The sequence below is a fragment of the Aulonocara stuartgranti genome, assembly GCF_965226115.1.
Source record: "Aulonocara stuartgranti genome assembly, chromosome: 22".
Lineage (NCBI taxonomy): Eukaryota > Metazoa > Chordata > Actinopteri > Cichliformes > Cichlidae > Aulonocara > Aulonocara stuartgranti.
The window spans coordinates 18,542,412-18,563,472 of NC_138957.1; the positions used below are offsets into that span (position 1 = coordinate 18,542,412).

Genomic DNA, 21,061 nt, shown 5'->3' on the forward strand with positions numbered 1-21,061 from the left:
AGTCTGGTTTCTTTCTTTTCCCTCCAACGTATCCTCCCCTGCTCTCTCCCCACCATCTATTCCTCTCCTCCCCTCCCTTTCACTCCCTGTCGAATTGTGTCCTTGAGTGAACTCGCTCGCTCGCACACTCGCTCACAGTCCCAGACAGCCTGGGCAAAGCCCAATACTCAGGGAGGCTCTAAAACACAGCCACACACAAACACACTCACACCTCCCCCCTTAATCCGGCAAAGAAGCTCAATGCTATAGACGAGATTACCAATGGCAAGAACAGAATGTGTATTTAAATATTTTGCACCTCAGATACATACATGATATGTAACAGACAGATATACAATTTATTTTTTTTTTTTCATCACAAAAACCACCAAACAACACAAGACCACAGAAAAAAGAAGGGAGAGAGTGAAAGAAAGAATTAGGCCCCGCCAAGACTTTGGTGTCTGGGAAGCTTCACTCCTTTTGACCCCACAGGCACACACACGCACACGCCCATACACGCACATGTAGGCACACGTACACACAAAAACATGCATGTCACACGAACGCAGCCGCTCCGTCTCAAACTCACACAGAGAAAACAAGAGTCTCTTTGGGGCCGTTGTGTAATTTCAATGTCTCTTTCCCTTGTAGTTAAAACAGCAAAACACAGGATGTTAAGTCTCCATGCTGCAGTATCCCCAACCCCCCACCCCTCCCTCCCACCCACCCCACAGAGCAGAGAAACCATGGCAGAACGCAGAGGAGGGCAAGTTGATGATGGGCCTTCACAGCGAAAGAGAGGCCCCCTGGCTTGGAGCTGGAGTCATATGTACAGATGCTGGTATTTCAAGAGCAGAAACTGATTGAGTCCACTTTTTCTCTTATGGGACACAACACAAGGAGTGCACAGAGAGGGACATTTGCTAGGCTTATGGCATTTCAGAAGTTGATTCGGGCTCAGATGCGGTTCGAGTTTGGGCACAAGACAGAAATGCAGAGCTGAGAGCAGAACACAGTTGCTGGTTTAGCAGAGGAGGAGAGAAAACAGGGGAAATAAACACAGAGAGAAAGAGCGAGTAGTGTGATCTTAGTTTGCCCACATTGCAGATACAGGGAAAATATAAAATAAATAACGCAAAGATTTGGTGAGTTAGACTTCTAAGGGAAACAGAGTCCTCCATGTATCACAGCAGGACTCCAAGGGATGAGGAGATAGGTTTGTCTTTGTCCGTCAGCGTCTGGTATTCATCTGTCAGCTCCTCCTGGCCGTTCCCTCATTCCAGCGTGTGAGTGCGCACACGTACGACTTCATGTGGTCATGTTTAGGTAGTGAACAAATCCGCGCAAGCGTGTCTCGCGTTTGCGCGTGCGTGTGCATTTGTGTATGTGCATGCTCGAGTACGTGAGTTGATCTTGATTGTCAGTGCTGGAGAATTAAAGCTTTAACTGTCCAAAAGCTGGCAGCTAAATTCTCACCCTTCATTTCGCAGTCCCTCACAAAGAAGTCCCCTTAAAAAAAGGAAAAGAAAGAAAAGAAAAAGAAAAAATGTTTGCAAATCTGTAAAAGCTTGAATCGAATGCACCTGAAAGGAAAACGGAGAGAGGGAGAGACAACAAGAGATCAGAAGAGACAATAAAAGTAATATGAGACACTTTCTATTAAAAAAACAAAGATTTTTAGGATATTTTAGTCAGAGCGATGTGTCCATTTTGATGAAAATTGCACTTTTGCATTTCAGCCTAAAGATAAATATATGGGGTTTAACAAGCTAGAGAGGTTTTGAAATACAAACTGCAGCAAAACACATTCAAATTCACCTGTAACCTCCATTAAATTGGCAAAAAGAATGTGCAAATGTGGTTCTAGAGAGTGTGCAGAGCAGGGCTCAAACATGCAACTTTGAACCCATGTCTTTAGCATTGTTTGGTTTGGTTTGAGACCATCCTACACCCTTTTTAAAGTATTTTGTATCTTAGATCTAAAAAAAAGAAAAGAAACAATTTTATTATTGATGTCCTTTCCCCCCATTAGCTCAAAAACAGATTAAAGGTAGCGTCTTTTACTGTAAAAGTTGCTTGGCACAAAATTGCTCATGCACACAGATATAAGCTTCGCACGACGAGGCTTAAATTGTTTTTGATGGGTTATTACTAAAAGGTGACCTGTTCCATTTATCATTCGACAAAAATACTGTTGTTAGTGTTGCTCTGCAAATAAGTGCTATCAGCACACATCGTCTTTTAAGCTGCCTTTACTGTTGGTGTTCTAGATACACTGAAGATATGAATTGGCCTTTTATGATCATGTTTATGGGGTAAGTCTAATAATAACAAAACAGTAATAAAAAAAAAGATTTTGCTTCTACATCCAGTTGAATATTATGTAACATTCATTGCTTAACAGTTTATGGATCTATTTATGCATTTCCACCCTTTTCCATACCTACGTTGTCCTCGACAGTCACTCACCTGCCGTTACAGGCTTGTGACGCTGAAGCTGTCATCACCGGCTGGGTCCAGGAGCTGGCACAGCACCCCGCCACCCTGAGCCGCCTGGGAGGGGTAGCGGTGTCCCATGCCTTGGTAGGATTGCTGGGGCACAGAGTAGCCACTAGTATCCTCCTGATGGGGCGAGGAGTCCAGGGGAGGTTTGGGGTACGGGGAGTGAGGCAAGGGCCCCTGCCGATGGCCCGTGCTCATGGCGTGGGAGGTCATATCCCGCTTGTGTGGGGTAATGGCGGCGGGAGGGCTGCGCTCCTCATAAAGCATAGGTGTTGCATGGCAATGGAGGCCGGGGCTGGGGTTGGAGTGTGTATGCGAAGGGAGGTGGGTGTTGAGGTTGGTGTGTGCATTGAGGTGGGGTTGATTGTTGGAGTGCGAGAGAGGGCTGCTCTGTAGGTGCGATGTTGGATGCGTGTTTGTGTGTGAGCTCAGGTGGGGCTGTGTGCTGGGATGATGTGCGTCGTGCGGAGTTGGAGTCAGATGTGTGTGCGTGTTTGCATTTGGGCTAGAGAGCGAATTAGCCGGTGTGCTCCCATGTGGACTTGCGTGCGGGTTGCTGTGTGCGTGCACAGCTGTATTTGAGTGAGCGTGTGGGCTTGGGCTGCCGCTGTGCGATGTCTGTCCGTACCAGTAGGGGGAGCTGCAGTAGCTGGGCGAGTCGTACTGCGAAAACTGGGGGTCTTTCAGAGGGGGGCGGTGCGAGGGACTGAGTGCAGTGCCGCAGTGGGGTGTTAGCCGTGGTGAGGGGGAGCAAGAGGGGGAGAAGGTCCTGGAGGGGACAAGGTGGTAGGACTGGTGTGGAGGAGGGGTGGGCTTGGGTGGATAAGGGGGAGAGGAAACACTGGGTGAGAGGGAAGAGGAGGATTCTCCAGGGTATAAGGCCGGATATCGCTCCTCAGAGGATGGTGTGGAGGGGTGGGCAGAATAGGGGGAGGGGTACTCACAGGGGTCCTGGAGGTAGCTGGAAGGTGGCGCAGGATTAGGAGTGGCCAAAGGAGAAAGGCTGCTACTGTCTCCACTGTAATAATCCAGCCCTTCCTGAAACAGCCCGGACCCCTCTGGACCTACAGCAGACACCGCTGGTCCCACCGCTGACGTAGACGCAGCCTTGCCCCTCCCTTTGGATCCCGCTGGCCTCTCCCTCTGACAGGGAGACAGACCTCCTCTGCCTCCTCTCGACCCCCTGCCCCGTCCTCCGACCCCTCCGCGCTTAGGTCCAGGAGCAGGTGTTGGTGAGGGACTGGATGGGGAATCAGAGTGCAAAGCAGAAACTCCTTCTTTTTCTAAATGTGGCTCAGTCCGTTTCCTGCGACCACGGCCGGGTTTGTTGGTCCCCCCGCCCTGGAAGAGGACATTCTGGCTCCAGTTATAAGAAGGTCCCGAGGCACTCTCATGCCAGTCCATCATCAGCTTCTCCAGGCTGGACAGACTTGACTGGCCCCCTTCTCCACTAACAGAAACAACCTCATTCTGTTTGTACGTGCCACATGTGGAACTAGGGCCACTATTAGTGGCTGTGGAGCCAAGATGTGAAGAGTCAGAAGAAGATTCTGACAAACTTTCAGGGAAAGGTTGTCGCTTGGCCTTCTGGGGGGTGTAGTTTGAGATATCCAAGATGTCTTTGGACTCATTGGATCCATATTCACTATAGCCATGGTACTGAGGTCCAAAGCTGTCTGTTGACCAGCCACTGTAACCTTGTCTGAAAAAAATAAATAATAAGAATACCAACATGTATTATACAATAAATAAAAACACTTAAGCAGTATTTGTGCAAAAGAGTTTTCACTGCTCTTTGTTGCAGTTTCACAAATCAGTAACAGGAGAAATCTCAGTGGCAGGCTATGACAGTGCACTTGTAAGCTGGGTAAGGATGAGGAATATTTAGCCAAAATTTTAATTTTCACAAGGCGGGCATGGTGATATTGAAAATTGCATGCTGGAGTGAAACATTCATCCTGAGAAATATAATCATCAGACGTGATCGGGTTTTTCAGATATCTAAAAGCCTGATTTGCACCTTTTTTTTGTTTATTGTCAAATAAAATATTTAATTACCTACATTTACATTTAAGTTTCATTAAAACCAAGTCAAATGTTTGTGTGATAATTTAAGATTTACTTCCATTAGTTAATGTAGGATTTCTTTTAATGACACCTGAGTGGTAGAAGTGATTTACCTGAAGTTCCACTGATTGGGGTTGTATTGTTTGTAACCCTCTAGGGAGAAGGAGCTGAAGGGGCTACTTTTGGCCACAGACATGTATCCTCCTCCAGGTGACGTCGGCCCTGTTGAGTCCCCCCGCATTGCAGAGGAATGACTTGCACTTGGATATCCACCGTAGCCCCGCTTGGCTGTGGCTTGATAGCTAGAATAACCCATTGGACCGACAGGGTTGGCCTTGCCAATGTTGTTACCAGACCAGCTGCAGTCTGAGGATCTCTGTGGCACCACAGGAGAGGAGCAGGAGTAGCCAGAAGAGTAGTGGCCATAAGAGGCGGGATGGGGGGAGCTAGGAGAGTGTGAGAGAGATGGAGGAGTGGATTTAGGATAGGTAGAAGTGGTGGGGGATGTTTGGGCAAGGCTGGCATAGCTATATGGAGGCCTGCTTGAGGAGCCAGGTGTCTGGCCTGAACCTTCCGCCCCAGAACTTGCACCCTTAGTGCTCCACTTAGAGAATGCGGTAGACCAGTTGTGACTGGTAGCTGGGCTGGATGGCTCGTATCCAGGGGTAGATGAAGCTTTGCGGGGGTCAGACTGTGCGGAGGAAATGTCCAGCAGGTCCGAGGAATCATCAGAGTCGAGCAGTGATCGGAAATAACCAGCGAAGAGGCCTTGTGAGTCCTCCCCAGCTGGCCCAACCCCTCTGCTCCCACCTGGGCTGCTGTAGGCACCTCCCCGTCCAAGCTCACAGGAGGAGAAGCCCCCCCTTGGAGTTCCACAGAGCTGATACCCACCCAAGCCTTTCTGTTTATCCATAGGTCCCTCTTCACCCCAGCCACCTGCCCCATTGGGCCAGTCTTGCCCCATGGACACCCCACTCCCTTTGAATGCACCATTTTTTTTCATACGTCTCCTCCTGACTATTTTCTCACCCCCAGGCACTGTTCCTACTACACCGCCTCCTCTGCCCACCCCACCTCCACCCACACCCTTCCCTCTTTTCCTAGGTAATCCATGCTCAGACAGGGGGCTCAGTTTCCGCTTTTTTCCGATAGATTCAAAGAAGTCACTGAAGGTGCTCTTATTACACTCTCTGCCTCTGATCCCCCCTGCTGCTCCTCCTCCCCGTCCAACACCTCCTCCTCTGCCACCCCGTGGGCGTCTAAACCCAGTGAGCCGGTGGAGCAGGGTGGATATTCCAGGGTTTTCTGAGGGGGTATGAAAACTTTCTGGCTCACTAGGTGTCCAGCAACGAGGGGGGGAGCAGCGGCCAGTCACAGGAGGCTGGCGGTTTAAAAAGGCCAGTTTGGAGAGAACATCCCCATATTCGGTTTTCACATCATTCGTGTCATTAACATAGGATGGATAAGGATAAGGGAGTTTAGTCCGTCGCCGCCTTCGGGGCTTCTTGGGCTGGTCTCCATTACCACCAGGGTTCCCAGCATTTGGAGGCTCCCCCTGTATTCCTGGCAGGGGCTGTTTAGGCGGTCGTCCCCGCCTGCGTTTGAGGATAACAGGGAGCTCTCCGGGAGGGAACATCACCATCACACTCTTTCCGTTGTTTTTCATTCGGAGGAGCGCAGTTGGCTCTCGGGCTGCCTCTGAGCCCTCCACGTTGCCATCATTACTCTTTTCCGTCCCCGTGATCGTTTCCAGATTAGAAATTTTGTAGCTCTTCTGTCGCCGGCTAAGGCTGACTGGAATGCGTGCCACTTTGACAACAATCCTCCTCACCTGTAAAGCAGACACAAAGGTAAAACAGCTGCGACAGCAAATTGACTCAATGTTCATTAGTGAATAATATGACGTTATATGTAATGTCAAAAAGAAGTGGTGATGCAGCGATATGTGACTAAAAAATAAACTTACACCAACAAAACGCCCACGTCTGCCATTACTGGGAGGACATACCCTCAACTCCGCAACGGGTTCCTCCTTCATCGTTAGCAGAGATCCAGGGATTGTGGGCGTGTTCCCAAATGAGAGATGAGGAGTAGCGTGATCGTGGATAGCCTGGGCTGCCTGACGCTGTTTCATTACACTTTTAGGGCCTGCTTTATGAACAGGTTTCGTTGAGGGCCTGGACCTGGATTTAGGTCCAGGTCTATAGCCGAGTCTGGGACCAGGTTTAGGTATAGCTTTAGGAACAGGTTTAGGTACAGTTAGAGCAAGAGCAGTGTCTGTGTGACTGGTAACTGCAGGGAGAACAGCCTCCACAGATGAATGCTCTTCTTTATCACCAACTGCCACCTCCTCCTCTTTTACCCTCCAGATCTTTTCCTCTAATACTTCCTCATCCTCCTCTCCTCCCTTTTCCCTCCCTGCTTTTTTTTCCCCATCCTCAATGCTTCTGCGGAGGCGTGAGGATTTGCGCAGGTGACAGGGAAAGCGGGGACGTCCAGAGCTACGGAGTGCATACTTTTTTTCTGTCTCTATGGGAAGTGGGGAGGAGTCAGTGTTTGAGTTTGGACCAGCAGGGACTGGACAAAATGTTGAGGGCACGTCTGTCTCTGCAGTTCGGACCGGGGCTGCCAGCTGATTGGTGGAGGCAGGATGATTGCCTAGCGCCAAAGACAAGGGCTGCGGTGAGTGTATGGCCTCTGGTGTAAGAGATTTGGAGAGTTCTGGCCCTACAGAAGCTGCGTGTGAGTTCACATCCGTGAGTCCACAGTTCTCCATATTTGCATGAGAAAAAGCCTGTGCATGCACATCTGGGTCTATGTGTGTTTGCATGTTTCGAAACGTCTCTGCAAACGTATGTGTCTCAGCAGTCGTGTGAGTCTCTGTCTGCCGCCGCCGGCAACTGCTGTGCCCCAGCCTCCTCTGAAGATGGAGGCCGTTGGCCAGGGCAGACGGAGAGGAGGAGGGAATGTGGTCGGATGTTACCAGCGTCAGTCCATCATGAGAAGGATCCTGGAACCCCCCCTGGAGCGTGAGCTCCCTGGTCCAGAACTCCGCTCCTTCGAGCGCTTCAAGCTCCTCGAGCCCCGGCACACACCCCTTTTCTTCAGCCCGAGCCTCACCACAGCCCACTGGAGCCCCAGTTTGGCCTGAATGCAGGTGATCTGATAAGCTACTCATTCAGGACACAGTTTTGCTGGCACTGAGGCAGGGAAAAGATGGATGTTTTCAGATTTATGTAAATGGGTATTTCTTCTTTGTAGCTGTCGTCCTCTAACAGCTGGCAAGAAGACTCAAAAACCTAAAGACAGATACGAAAACAATATTACCAACTGAAAAGTAAGCCCATAAATATGTTAAAACCTCCTCCTTGAATTTAAGACATTTAATCCAAACCCCATGAGTCTCCCCACCCCCAAAAATGGCTTTTGCTAAGCATAAATTATGGAACACGTAGAAAAATTTGCAGAGATGTAATTGCGATTGTGAAATCGAATCGTCAACATTTTTGGCAATGGGCCATAAACCTAATCCATGATGCACTCTCCTCTATTAACTGTGCCACCCACACAGCAGCATTACAACATTAGATTACATTTACCATTCATATCCTGTTCAATTTGTTGCTTTTACCAAACGATCATGGCACTGATTCTGATTTTGATTCTGAGTTGAGCCTCACTCTGTCTGCCTGACTGGCTCTGTTCTGCAGGGGATCATTGGGTCATCAATACTGCAGTGGAGAGCTCACATACTTCTCCCTCTCCCCTCTGCTCCTGTCTTTTGCCCATGGTTGCTGGAGTGAGAGAAAGAAAGATAGAGATACAGACAGGGGGAAGGGACAAAGAGTTGAAGAAGGTGGAGGAAAATGCGGAGTGGGGGGAAATGAAAGGAGAAAAAAGAAAGGAGGAGGGTGGAGCAGAAAGAACAAGAGAAAAAGAGATTAGTACATGATGTCACAGCATGCATCAGGCCAGACTAGAATCAGTATTTTGGTGCGGGCTGCACTATCTCATGCAATTATTTTGGAGGATGACTTGCAGTATAAATTTTTAAAGTCTAATTGTAGTTAGTGTTTCATTCTGATGTGTTCCAGCATAGTGTGGGTACAAGCGTATGCTGGTATAAATACTCAGAGGATCATCAATACGCGACAGTAATGTTTTTGCCGCATGTGCGATATTTGAGTGAGAGGACGTATATGTTGTTGAAAAATGCAAAGAAATTCAACTGTTGAATCATGTCGCACAGCAGACATGGGTGCGTGCGCCCACACACACATACACACACACTGTCACTGCTCGTGCCACGTTTCACCAAAACTATTCCAAATGCATTACAAAGCTCTAGACTCTGAGGGTGCAACAAGAATGAGAATGTGTGAATAATCACATCCACCAGGGGGAAGCAGAGAGGTGGTGAATGGAGAGGTGTTAAGAGGATGGAGAGATGAAGGTGACAGAAAGACAGGAGCGATGGAGGGATTATAGAAACCCAAAGCATGGGGAGAAGTGCAGGCAGAAGTGCTGTGAAATCTCAGCCCCGTGTGGTGTGAGACTCACATGTGACTGCATCCAATCACAAGTAAACGCAACATTTGCAAACTTAATTTATACATACGCACACGGCTGACTCCCAACACTGTACCGCACGGTCTACATTCAACACAATTATGTCCATCGTCAGATCTCCCTGCCTCCCTCTCCAACATATGGCTCTGATTAGGAGGGAGGGTGAAGGACAGGGAGAGAGAGAGAAAGGCGGGGATGGAGAAAGGGGGAGTGTGAGACATGAGAGAATGGGAGAGTGAATGGGTGAGAACATATGAAAAGAGTGAGAGAAAAAAGAAGAAGAAGAACAGGAAGGTGAAAGATATGATTAAGTCGGTAGCGGGGCAGAGACAGGCAGACAGATTTTTGGCAAAATGAGGGAGCAAAAGTTGGTGAAGAGGAGGCGAGAGGAAGACAAAAGAGTAGAGGGAGTAGAGGAGAAGAAGTGGGAGAGTTTCGCTGTAGCAGAGTTTTGCGGCTGCACACATGGAGCAGAGCAAACCTTGGTGCTCTGCTGCTCTGAGGAATGACACAACTAGGACAGACGAACATGGAGATGAACACAAACACGCTAAACATACTTTCTTTAACCCCCCTCTCACCCACACAGCCCCCCCATTCCCAGCGCTACCTCAGATTCCCCCACCCCTCCTCCGCCTCTCCCACTTTCATTCTCACTTTCTCTCTCGTCTAATTAACAGCGCTCATTAATTAAGGCTTCATCTGACCAGTTTGTGAGAGAACAAGAAGAGCACATGCTTTAATTAAGCATTGCGTCACATGCGCTCGCTGCGCTCACGCACACACATGCGTGCACGCGCTGTCACTCAGAGGCGCACACGCATCAGCGACACATGCCAGCACGCAAACGCGCATGCAAAACATGCCCCCACAGCTCCATCCTCCCACACACTCGCACATCGATTTACACATAAAGACAGACATATCACGCACACATGTGAACCCATGCACGATCACACGCCAAACAAAGACAAACATGCAAATATCCCTCTACTGTGCTCTGCGGGGGGTTTTCTGACAGGGTTTTAGATGCCAGCCAATCAAATGCTCCCACTGTGATTCATTGTTTTAAGCAAACACTCCTGGCATCCATCAGCCGCCATTCCAATGTAATCACCGTCATACGTAGCGAATGCGTTTTGGTGCATTTTTTGCTGTGAATGGCTCTGGGGCTTTGGAACACACAGTCGCGTAGTATTGTCTCTGTGAAAACAGCCGAGGGTGCGCGCTGCTCCCACATGATGATCTGTTGAATCTGTTTCACAAAGAGCAGCTCTCGTATGAATGATACTGTTTGAACAGTTTTCATCTTGCACATTTTCTTTTTTTTTCTCGGAAAACTTTTAGGTCTAATTGTGCAAGCGCGGGGGAAAGGAAACAGAGGGAGCGACACAGAAAGAGAGAGACTCGAACCTCTCAATTTCCAGTTTGGGCCACTGGCCTGTTGGTGCGTAGTCTAAGAGGCGCAATGACTCTGTACATGGTAGCTGTAAAGCATATCTATTCTGTTCCCATCTATCTCACTGCCACAAAGGCTTGCAGACTCACAGGCCTGCCAGCAGAAACCCTCAATGAGGAACTAGAACCAGTGTGTATGGTTGTGTTTGTGCGCGCACGCACCAGTGTGCTCGTGTATAAGTGTGTCTTCCTGGGTGTGTTTGTAAAAGCACTCACTGAGCTCTAACGGGTGTGCAGTTGTTGCTAAGAGACAGGCAGCAGCACCGAAACAGCATGGGGGGGTGTAAGGGAGGGGGGGGGGACATAGAGAAGAGAGTGAGTGAGAGAGAGAGAGAGAGAGAGAGGTGGTGAGGGGAGGAGGGGGCTCCACCGAGAGGTTTAGACAGATAAGAAGAAGAAGGGGGGATGAAACAGAGGGAGCAAGATGGAAAAAGTGTATGTGAGGCCAGCAGAGAAGCATGAGAGGTGGGGAGGGGGAAGTGGGTCAAGGGGTCCGCAGAGGCTGAGTGACACCGCGCAGCGGCTCGACTACACCGTCAGGCTCTCGTCGCTCCATCACCTCAACCCTGACGCAACCCCAACCTTCGGCTCCAACAAACATACACGCAACAATAAAATCCTTCCACGGAAATCATCGGTGAACGGAAACATGAGAAAAACACAGCAACAGTGTGTGTACTTTCTAAAAATGTAGCAGACACGCGTGCAGGCAGCGGTTTTGGGGTGTTTACCCCTTTTCCATAGGTGAATGCAAGGCTGATATTGCTCACATTTGGCTATTTGATCATAATTTTAAGTCTTTGTAGATGCGAGGCTTTATTGTTTGCTTGTTTGCGATTGGTTTGATATCCAGAATATAACGTTCGGTTATCCAACACTTCTCAATGAGACACTGTGACCAAGCAACTTGTTGAGTCGTTGACTGGCGCTGTCGCTCCAGCTTCACACATTACACATTACGTAGTGTCAGTACCATATAGGAGCATTACTTGATGTTGCATTTTAACACTTTGGCCCATAAATGCAACATTTGACGATCTACCCTGTATGATGAGTTTTGACACCTTAGTATATATCAGTGAAGACGTGGTTAGTAAGAAAAGCGAAGTCCACCCTCATAAATTCAGATCCAGTCATTTTGTTGGGCCTGAAATATGACAGAAACTGCTCAGTTCAGAAAAGACCTTCAAGGGTTACTCCTAGTAGGTTTTCAAGGGTTAAGGAAAGACAATACAGGTAAATCGATATGCCACACTTGATTACTTACATGAAGGTGTTTTTGTACGTACTGGAAGTTCTGCTGAGGTTTCAGGTTTACGTATGCAAATAAGGCATTATCTATCTAAATATGAACTAATCTGCCTACTTTTCCAGAAGGGAAAACTGAACACCAGATAAAGCCAGGATCACAATTCTTGTTACATTATAATATTTATCTGCAGAGTCAAAGGGAATGTCGTTTGGCACTTTATAAATTGGAAAATGCTGTTCACAACCAGAAAAGGAAAACATTTTTATGATTAAATCATACTATAAATCAACCTCTGAACAATATAGGGACAAATCTCTCTTCAGAATATAGACGGGAATAAAACTGAAGAGTCTGGTGTATGTAAAGTGGAGAGCTCCAGCTCAGAGTGTGAGAGACTCTAAAGCTACGAATTGTAAAAATGTCAACACATTTTTATTGGAAAGTAGTATTTACAGGCAAAAAGTTGGAGCATTAGTAGTAAGTCATCGTGAAACTCTTATCAGTCAATTCCTTGTAGTGAGACAATACAAGTTTATGAAATTTTATGTTAACTTATGTTAATGAGGTATTATCCTGTTAAATATGCGCTAATTTGCATAAATGCCCAGAAGAGAAAGTCTGGAAGAGTAAAAGTACTAAACGTGAGCAGTTTCTTTCCATTAGTCTGAAGGAAGACTTAACTTTGTTCATTCTGAGCTGCATTACAATACACAAGAATATCCTCATTTAACATGAGCTAAACCTAAACAGAACTTAGACATCAGCTTTAAAATAGCTGTCTGACATTTGGATAATAGGTATTTTTTCCCTTCCAAAAAAGTTTTCAGTATTGAATCTTTATTAGTTTAGCCAATTTCTCAAAAGTTTTAATTTAACTCAATAAACAAAGAGTAAAACTCAAGTTATAAGGTCCTGTCTCAACTGCAGTGCACTGCAGCCCAACAGGCAAAAACAGTGAGCAGCTAAGCTTTAACCATATGCAAACTCTTCTGATCAGCAGACCTGGGTTGTCTGAGAGCTCGAGGCGCTGGTAAGTGTGCCAAAGCGGTGTTACGTACAGACCGCCGACATCCCCGCACACAAATTACCATCAACATCCCCTCAGAACAAAACCGAACCCTGGTGAGCTGCAGCTCCATCCATACACGTCAGTCAAACACAGACAGTCCAAGGAACACCCTTTACATACAGACCCCCCCCCCAAACACGCATACACCCACCCACCCACACTTCTTTCACTCTGACCTCTCCTCTCTTTCTCACCCACTCACATCCCACCCGTCCTGCTGCCCCCCCCCCCCCCCCCCCTCTGCAACCACCTTCCCAGCTGCAGGAAATTCCTAATGATCTCCATCATCAGTGCGCGCGCTGTATCTCCTGCCAAGAGTAGGCGTGTGCGCGCACGCACGAACACACGCACGTACACACACCAAGGATGCACACAAAGCATATCAATGAGCAGAGACCAACACATAAACCATATGTGCAGACAAACAAAAAGAGGCAGACAGACAGAAACGCATCTAACGTAAACAGACTTCACACAGAGCAGATACAGTGGCAGCTCAGCCAAGGATGCACACAGGGGATTGGAGAAGTAGCTCCAAACACTAGACAACACAAAACCAGGACCCTCCACCACCACTACCACCAACAACACCCCCCATTTGACTGTCTCACTGTCTGCCTGTCTCTCTCCTGTTGTTTCTGCAGGAACCTACATGCTGTAGTTATTTTAAGACGAGCAGGACCGTATTACCCCTTCCTTCCTTAGCCCCTCCTCACTCCTCTTTCTCACTGTTCCTTCTCTCATCTCCCCAGTACCCCCCACTCTCGCACCACCACTACCACCCACCTCCTGCCCCTAGTTTCTCTCCCACAGCTCCCACTCCCCAACACCCCCTTCCTCATCTTCAACTCAGCCTGACACTCTCTCCTCTCTCTCTCTCTCTCTCTCACTCTCCTGCAGGCAGTTTACTGGCGCTGCTGATGGCCGCCCCTCATTCGGGTCATGTGACCAACTGCGCCAGCTGGGAACAGCGAGGAGTGTGCACATGTGCGCACGCATTGAAACACATGAACAAGGACACACATACACAGGGATATGTCTGGAAAAACACACACACATACACACACATACACAAACACATGCAAATACAGGAAGATGAAACCAACCACTTAGGTGCAAATACAGAAACACTCCCACTTACAGTTCACACAGGTGCGCACACACGCAGACACACACGCTGAAGCACGCTACACGCTGACACTGATGAAAACCCACACTTAACAGCCACACATACCGGCACGCGTGAAAACAGTCACGCACATCCAGCGCACACATTGAGGACACACAAACCAGATGCTTGGACCCCGACACACACTCAGACCTTGAGGCCAGTGTTTTGGAGAGGGGCCTCCGTGCTGCGGCCCTGACTTCCTGACTCCTCCTCCTCCTCCCTCCATACTCCTGTTCCACAGTTGCTGTGGGAGACGCTGCTGCAGCGCCCGTTGCCAAGGAGAAGGCTGCTGGCTGTTTGAACAACAATGGCCGCCTTGTGAACATTCCAACTGTAGGTACTGACAGCTCATCAGCCACAGCCTCAACATACACATTTCTCAGAAAGCGCGCACGCACACACACACACACGTGTACGGCTGACACTACACACCAGCGCTACACCACTGTACCTCTCTGTGCTGTGGTTCTTGGCCTCAAGCCTGTGCGAGGTAACACTTTCAGACACAAACACAATGAGGCATGCACACGAAACACACATACACACATCTGTGCACGCTCTAAGAAATTATGACTTCTGCTGAGAGGATAAGAAACCCTTCCGTCCCTCTCTGTCTACCTGCATCTCTTTACCATTGCTCTCTCTCTCTCTCTCTCACACTCACACACACACACACACACACACACACACACACACACACACACACACACACACACACAATGGTGCGCAGTGCATTCATCCATCTTCCCCCTTCTCCCCGACTAGTCTCTGTCTTTCTCTCTTATCTCTTTCTCTCTCCTCCCCCCTCCACAGCCTCCTGCTTTCAGTCTCTCACTTGCTCCTCACTTGCTCATCTCCTGCCTCTCTCTCTCTCTCTCGCCGTCTCCCTTTCCGTCTCAGGAAGTGTGTGTTCTCACTCTCACGCACGCACACACTATCATCCTGGCACGCACATATGTGGAGGACACACATTCACACATAGACACACACACACATATATATCGAGAGAGAGCCGCTCACAATCTCTTTCTCTCTTGGAAGGTAGCGAATCTTTTCGTCCCTTGGGGGCATACACTTCCTCAGAGAAGGAGGGAAAAGGGAAAGAAGAAAGAGAACTAGAAACAAGGGTGGAACGGGCAAGAGAGAGGAAGATGAGGAGGAGGAGGGAGGAAGACAGACAAGAAGGGTAGAGAAGAAAGGAAGGGAAGAGGGTGAGAACTATACTCACAGTGGGGATTTATAGACAGACCCCTTAGTGCTCTGATCATCTGTTCATATTGATGGGACGACATTGAAGCCACGCTGGTGGAACGTTGAGACGGCGCTGAAGCCAAATTGGGTAGTGGGGGGGGGGGGGGGGGGTGAGGAGGGGGGGGGGTGCGTGTTGAGGAGAATCACTAACAAGTCTCTGCTTATCCTCTGACTCACTGTTTTTAAACACACATACCCAGACACATGTATACTCACACACAGCTGTAAAAAAAAAAAAAAAAGACAGAAACTCTAAGAAACACAAAGCTGCACATGTGCAGATAGGTGTATGTGTGTCTGCGATAATGATGATGCGATCGTGTTGTGTGCCCAGACACGGAGAGATGCTTCTTGTGCGTGCGTGTACGTCTGTGTCTGCGTGTTTTCCCCATCTCTCGCTCCTCTTTAATAATTGAGCTGATTCTGTCCAGCTTGTTAGGGAGGTACACAGCAGCTTCACACTCTGTCTTTCTTTCCTTCTCATCCCTTCTGCGCCGGTCAATCCTTCCCTCCCCATACTTCCATCTTTGCCGCTCTCCCTTCATTTATCACCCTTTCTCCTTCCTGACCCCTCTGTCCTCTCTCTGTCTCATGTGCTCTCCCTCCCTCCGTCCCTTCCCCCAGCTCTCTTCCCTCACAAATCCCTCCTGTTCTTTGACCTCTCTCTCGCCTTCTCCCTCAGCAGCCTCCCCCTCCACCCCACTGCCCTCCATCATCCCTCTCCTCTTGCCTATCCCCACACCCTGCCGCACCTCGCTCCATCCTCCGGAGGTGAGAGGTCGGTGCTTCCTCTCCACTGTCAGACTCAAACCGGCTGCAACCAGACCCGTTGGAGGGGGGGTATGGGAGGTAGGGGTAAGGGGGATGAAGAGAATGAGGACTTGGGATGAGGAAGGACATATAGGAAAGGAGAGGCTGAAGGAGTGAAAAAGACAAGTGAAAGGAGGAAAAAAGAAAGGTGTGTTGGGGGAGGAGGGTGGCACTGACTGGAGGACAGGTGTATGGAGAGCAGTGGGGTTAAAGGAAGGAAGGAGGCGAGAGAAAAAGAGAAGGGTAGATGTCTCCTCTTGAGTCACCGCTTTTGGCGCGGAGGAGCCGTTTTATGAATGTATCGTGTGGGAGGTGACAGAATGGAGCATACAAACACTGCTTACACTAATGCTAAACGGTTGCTGTGTGTGTGGGTGCATCCGTGTGTGTGTGTGTGTGTGTGTGTGTGTGTGTGTGTGTGTGTGTGTGTGTGGGGGAGTTGAACCACGTTTACCTGCCTGTGGCAAAAGCTATTTCACTTCAGGTAACCATTAGATTAAAAAGAGTCATAAAAGACGGAACCCTTCACCCCAAGGACAAAGTAGTGACTAATTATTATTTTTTGCCAATAGTGGCTTGTTGCAGAGAAAAAGTTTTTAAATATGCCCAAACATGTCCTTTCACTCTACATTTCATTTAGAGGTCTTTTAGTACATGATGTCAGTTTTTTTTCCTCCTTTTTTTCCACCAATGATTTAGAAACAACAGCAAAATAAGCATTAATTTTGTTTGTATGGCGATACTCAACTTAGGCTCAGAGGACAAATCAGACCCACCAGAGGATGCCAGCTGGCTAACTCCTTTAATAAAACTGACTGAAGAGGTTCAGGTTGTGTTTGAGTGGTTTACATGTAACCGTTTGGAGCTAAAGCACAGTGGAACAACTGGATGCAGTATGATATGTTACATAGGTCTTAAAAAAAAGGTTGGGTCTTTTTAATGTTTATTTGTTTTATACTAGAAATATTATTGTTTGTTTATTAACTGGCCTCTGGCCTCCTGTCATTGCATAAAGATGGCCTCTGGGCAAATCGAGGTGAAAATCCCAGCTTTAGAGAGAACCGCTAACAACTCTGAACGCTATCCAACCAAATTCTGTTGCTTTGAGGACAGTGAATGGCTTATTTGTGGTGTGTTGGTTAATCTGTGCTCTGCAATCAGTTACTTCTGTATTTTGGGAGGCATTTCAAGTACAAAGTATTATTAATTGCTGGACTCATTTAAGATAATGGTTTAAATTCCCTTTTCCCTGAGTGCTGCTGTGAAGGGTTCAGAGTTGAGAGCCACAATGATCTTCAGCTGTTGTTTAAAAAACAACAAAAAAAACTTCACTTTGTTGCATTCAGCCAGTTTTGCACACAGCTAGAAGGCAGATGCTTTGCAGAACTAAGGAGAGTCCTTTCTTTTTGGAGAATAAGCATTTGAACAGATCCAATCTCCTATAGGATATCCTTTCAGATTTAATCTCCGCTGTTTGCATTCAAGAATGCACCAATTATGAAGCTATGAGCCAGTGCAGATTTTTATAAAAATTTGCCAGAATGGTGGCATTTTTCTGTTTTTTTTTCTCTTTTGTTTTTTGTAGTTATTTATTACACCTTGACAACAAAGAAACGGAAATCTCCAGTATGACAAAAATAACTCAACTGTTTCAAAGTCTTTCGAATCATCCTCACAATATCTTTGAAGGTTTAGCCAGCACAAAATTGGTAAACATTATTTTATGTTAGATATTTGGCCAATATAAAGGTGCATCCCGATTTGTGTGTGCGGCTCAACTTAAGCAGATGATTTGTCACAAGACCACAGAGAGTTTTACTCAATGATCCTGGCTCTGACGTGAAAAGCCCTGTGTGCAGAGTTGATGCATCAAAACCTCCATTCAACAGGTTGCACCATCCTGCTTAGCTCAAAACTTGCCAAGACACTGAGAAATCAGTGGAAGTCAGTGGCTATACTGTACCATTCCATGCCCTGTGTGTGTGTGTTTATGTGCGTGTGTGTGTGCGTGCGCTTATAGGTGTTTATGTGCGTCCATTCTGTCTTCTCCATCTCCATGACGACCTCCATATCAAGGGGACGTCTGACTATGGCAACCTCACATGCTGATAGGCAGAGAGAGAGGAAACAGGTGATTGGTTGAGCTGTCGGCTGTCATATCAGCAGGGTGTATCTTTGTTACACGCACACAGACACACACATTCAAAACACGCACACACACACACTGACTTGTCTGTGCCATCAACCTATACGCCTACAAACTGCAGCAAGGCACAAACAAAAGGTACCTCCAAAGCACACACACACTCAGATTTGAGACGAGATGTGGTGTGTTAGGTGCGCTGACCCTGCCAATGAGGACAGGAGGAACATCAACGGAGCTACAAGGCCGTTGCTATGACAACTAGCCCCGCTCACACAGGTAGGAAGCACAATGGGCCTAAGCTGTTATATGTTCACATTCCCTCTGTTTGTCACTCACTCTCTCAAACACACACACACACACTACCATGCACTCAAGACAAGTCTGACAGACAGCGGCTGAATGCCAAGGTAAGGCCATTTCCTTTTCATTCCAGCATTCAGAGGGTTGAAATTATTCATTATGTCCAAGTGGACCTGCCAAAAAGAGAACTCACTCTTCAACCAGCCACTGAGAGAGTGAGACTGTGTGAGTGAGAAACAGACAGACAGACAGACAGAGCATCACTCTGCATACTAACAGCACCTGCACTAGGGCAGCCTGTGCACGTCTCTGAGGGGCCCTTAAATAACGAACTGTCACTGCCCAGACACTGACATTGACTTCTCTCATCCCCTCTTCTTCTCCTTTCTTGCACTTCCTCTGCACCCTCTCTCTCTCCTTTTTTTCTTTGCACCCCCTCCCTCCTTTTCTACTAAACCACAGACAAGAGCTGATAATCACCACCATGAGTATGCCTTGTCTCCAACACACTGCCTCTGTTGCCACTGCAGGATGTGCTGCTGCTGCGTCCTGCCTTATTGCCGTGACAGATCTGGGGGGCTGCCGAGAAGGAAACCAGAGGGCTGGATGGATGCTCTGCTTCAGAAAAACATCTGTCCGCCAGCAGGAGTTGTGCTCACAGCTACATCTGTACTACATGCACACTGATATGTAAATATATAGATATTAGAAAAGTCCAATCAAGCTGACCCACAGGTAAAAATCTGTGCAGACATTAAACGAACAGAAGAGAACATATGTGTGTGTGGGTCTGTGTTTGTGTGTCAGCAGTGTGACAGTACCCGGGGTGCTACTGTACACTGCTGCCCTACCTTCACTGTACATATATATTCAGTGATAATGAGGCTAAGAGGTGAGAATCTTGCAAATAGTGAGGAAAAATAGGTGAGGGTACACTGGGTTCACGCACGGAACTACACTGCGCGCACGCGCGTGTGTATGTGTGTGTGTGAGCGCACGCGCGTGTGTCTGAACATCATCATTTAAGGTCTAACCACACACACGCTGCATGCCCACAGTAAAGCCCAGATGACCCAGCAGCACGAGCGGCACGCATGCAGAGCTCCGTCCAGGTGACTGCGCCGATGAGGTTAGTGTAAGAAAAACATTTTTTTTAAAACTCAGAAAGAAAGCCAGAGGTGCGCAGCACAGCTGGCTGAGTGGACGGCGAGCAAAATTTGAATGTTTTGTACATAGGTCGCGCACTCACCAAGGGACACAGAGTCTGGGGGCTCGCGCTGCCCGCTGGAGCTGTTGCGGTGTCAACGCTGGCTAGGGGCTCGCGCAGCTGTCGGCGGCGGCGCTCACTCCTCTTCCCGCCCGGGTCACGGAGCCGTTGCCTTGACGGCTGCAGCCGTCAGCGAACAGCATTCCCCCTTCATCTCAGCTCCCCGTGTCGGAAGGAGATAGTCCTCCCACATCAATGTAAACGCTGTATTCTCCCGCCGCGCGCCACCGTCTCGAGCGGCTCAACAGAAAAACCGCTCCTCTGGCTCACATCAATATCTGCACCACAAAAGACGGGAAAGCAAAAAAACAGAAAGGGGAGAAAATGTAAAAAATAAGGAGCAGGGGTGCTGCTTCACCGTCCTCTTTCTAATTCAGGTGCTGACACAGCCGCTTGCGAACACTGTGCTTCGGTTTGGGGTGACAGGCGCGGGACTCCCCACTATGCGGGAGGCGAAAATCGACCGTGCGCCCGTGCGTCTCTGCCTCTGCAATTCCAGCTCTCTGTCTCTCGTGCGCTCCGGTCTCGGCTGTGCCTCTCCAACGTGCCTGACTGTCAAAGCCATCCGGGCACCCGTAGCTGCCTTTACTTTACACCTCTGGAACTATGGGAACAGTAGTCTTCTGAAGAAAGAAAGCGAGTCACGGTGACGTTAGAGAGAGCGCAAACAGCAGCAACAATATCATAAACCATCGGGTCTTTATTAATAAATAAAGACCCGATGGTTTATGAAACATTTGTTATTAATAACTTTCTAATAACAGCTTATTCAGGGCTCTGTGGTAGATAATGCTTCAAGTAATATGAAGTAAAGTACAGCATCATACTCAGGTGATGCATAAACGTTAGGCACTGGTAAAGGAATCCCAAAGTAAAGAGTAAATAACTAATATTATAACAATCAGCAATGGATTAATGTGAAATTAAATTGATTTACTGAAACAAATGAAGGAATTAATAAAGATTTACTGATCATAGTATCTTCCAGATCCACTATACGTTCCTGGATCAAGAGTTATCCATTGAATGACTCATAGCAAGTATCAGGTTTCTTTTTTTCATTCCTTCATCACTTTTCTAGAAACTATTCAAACATTTTTGTGTCTCTTTGTTGGAAATCGTTAACAATCTTTGGTAAATTCAGGGGAATTGCTGATGCAACAATTACACAGCCGCTGAGGCTGACTGATGGTTGGTATTTTCATTGTCATAGTGAT

The 21,061-nt window shown here is 47.8% G+C and overlaps 1 protein-coding gene across 8 annotated transcripts; it reads right to left on the reverse strand.

Annotated features, from left to right (window-relative positions):
* Positions 1-710: 710 nt before the first annotated feature.
* Positions 711-20,474, reverse strand: ahdc1 (AT hook, DNA binding motif, containing 1). 8 transcript variants are annotated; one of them, XM_082521059.1, is made up of 6 exons: positions 19,827-20,474; positions 8,151-8,345; positions 6,560-7,850; positions 4,665-6,382; positions 2,452-4,186; positions 711-1,565 (listed from the first exon to the last, which is right to left on the reverse strand). In XM_082521059.1, the coding sequence occupies exons 3-5, from the start codon at positions 7,727-7,729 to the stop codon at positions 2,458-2,460; spliced, it is 4,617 nt and encodes a 1,538-aa protein (XP_082377185.1). In that variant the 5' UTR covers positions 7,730-7,850; positions 8,151-8,345; positions 19,827-20,474; the 3' UTR covers positions 711-1,565; positions 2,452-2,457. The 8 variants fall into 8 exon arrangements, with proteins under 8 accessions (XP_082377185.1, XP_082377183.1, XP_082377178.1 ...); XM_082521057.1 differs by having other exon boundaries at positions 711-1,491; positions 6,518-7,850; XM_082521052.1 differs by having other exon boundaries at positions 6,518-7,850.
* Between the last annotated feature and the right edge of the window lie 587 nt (positions 20,475-21,061).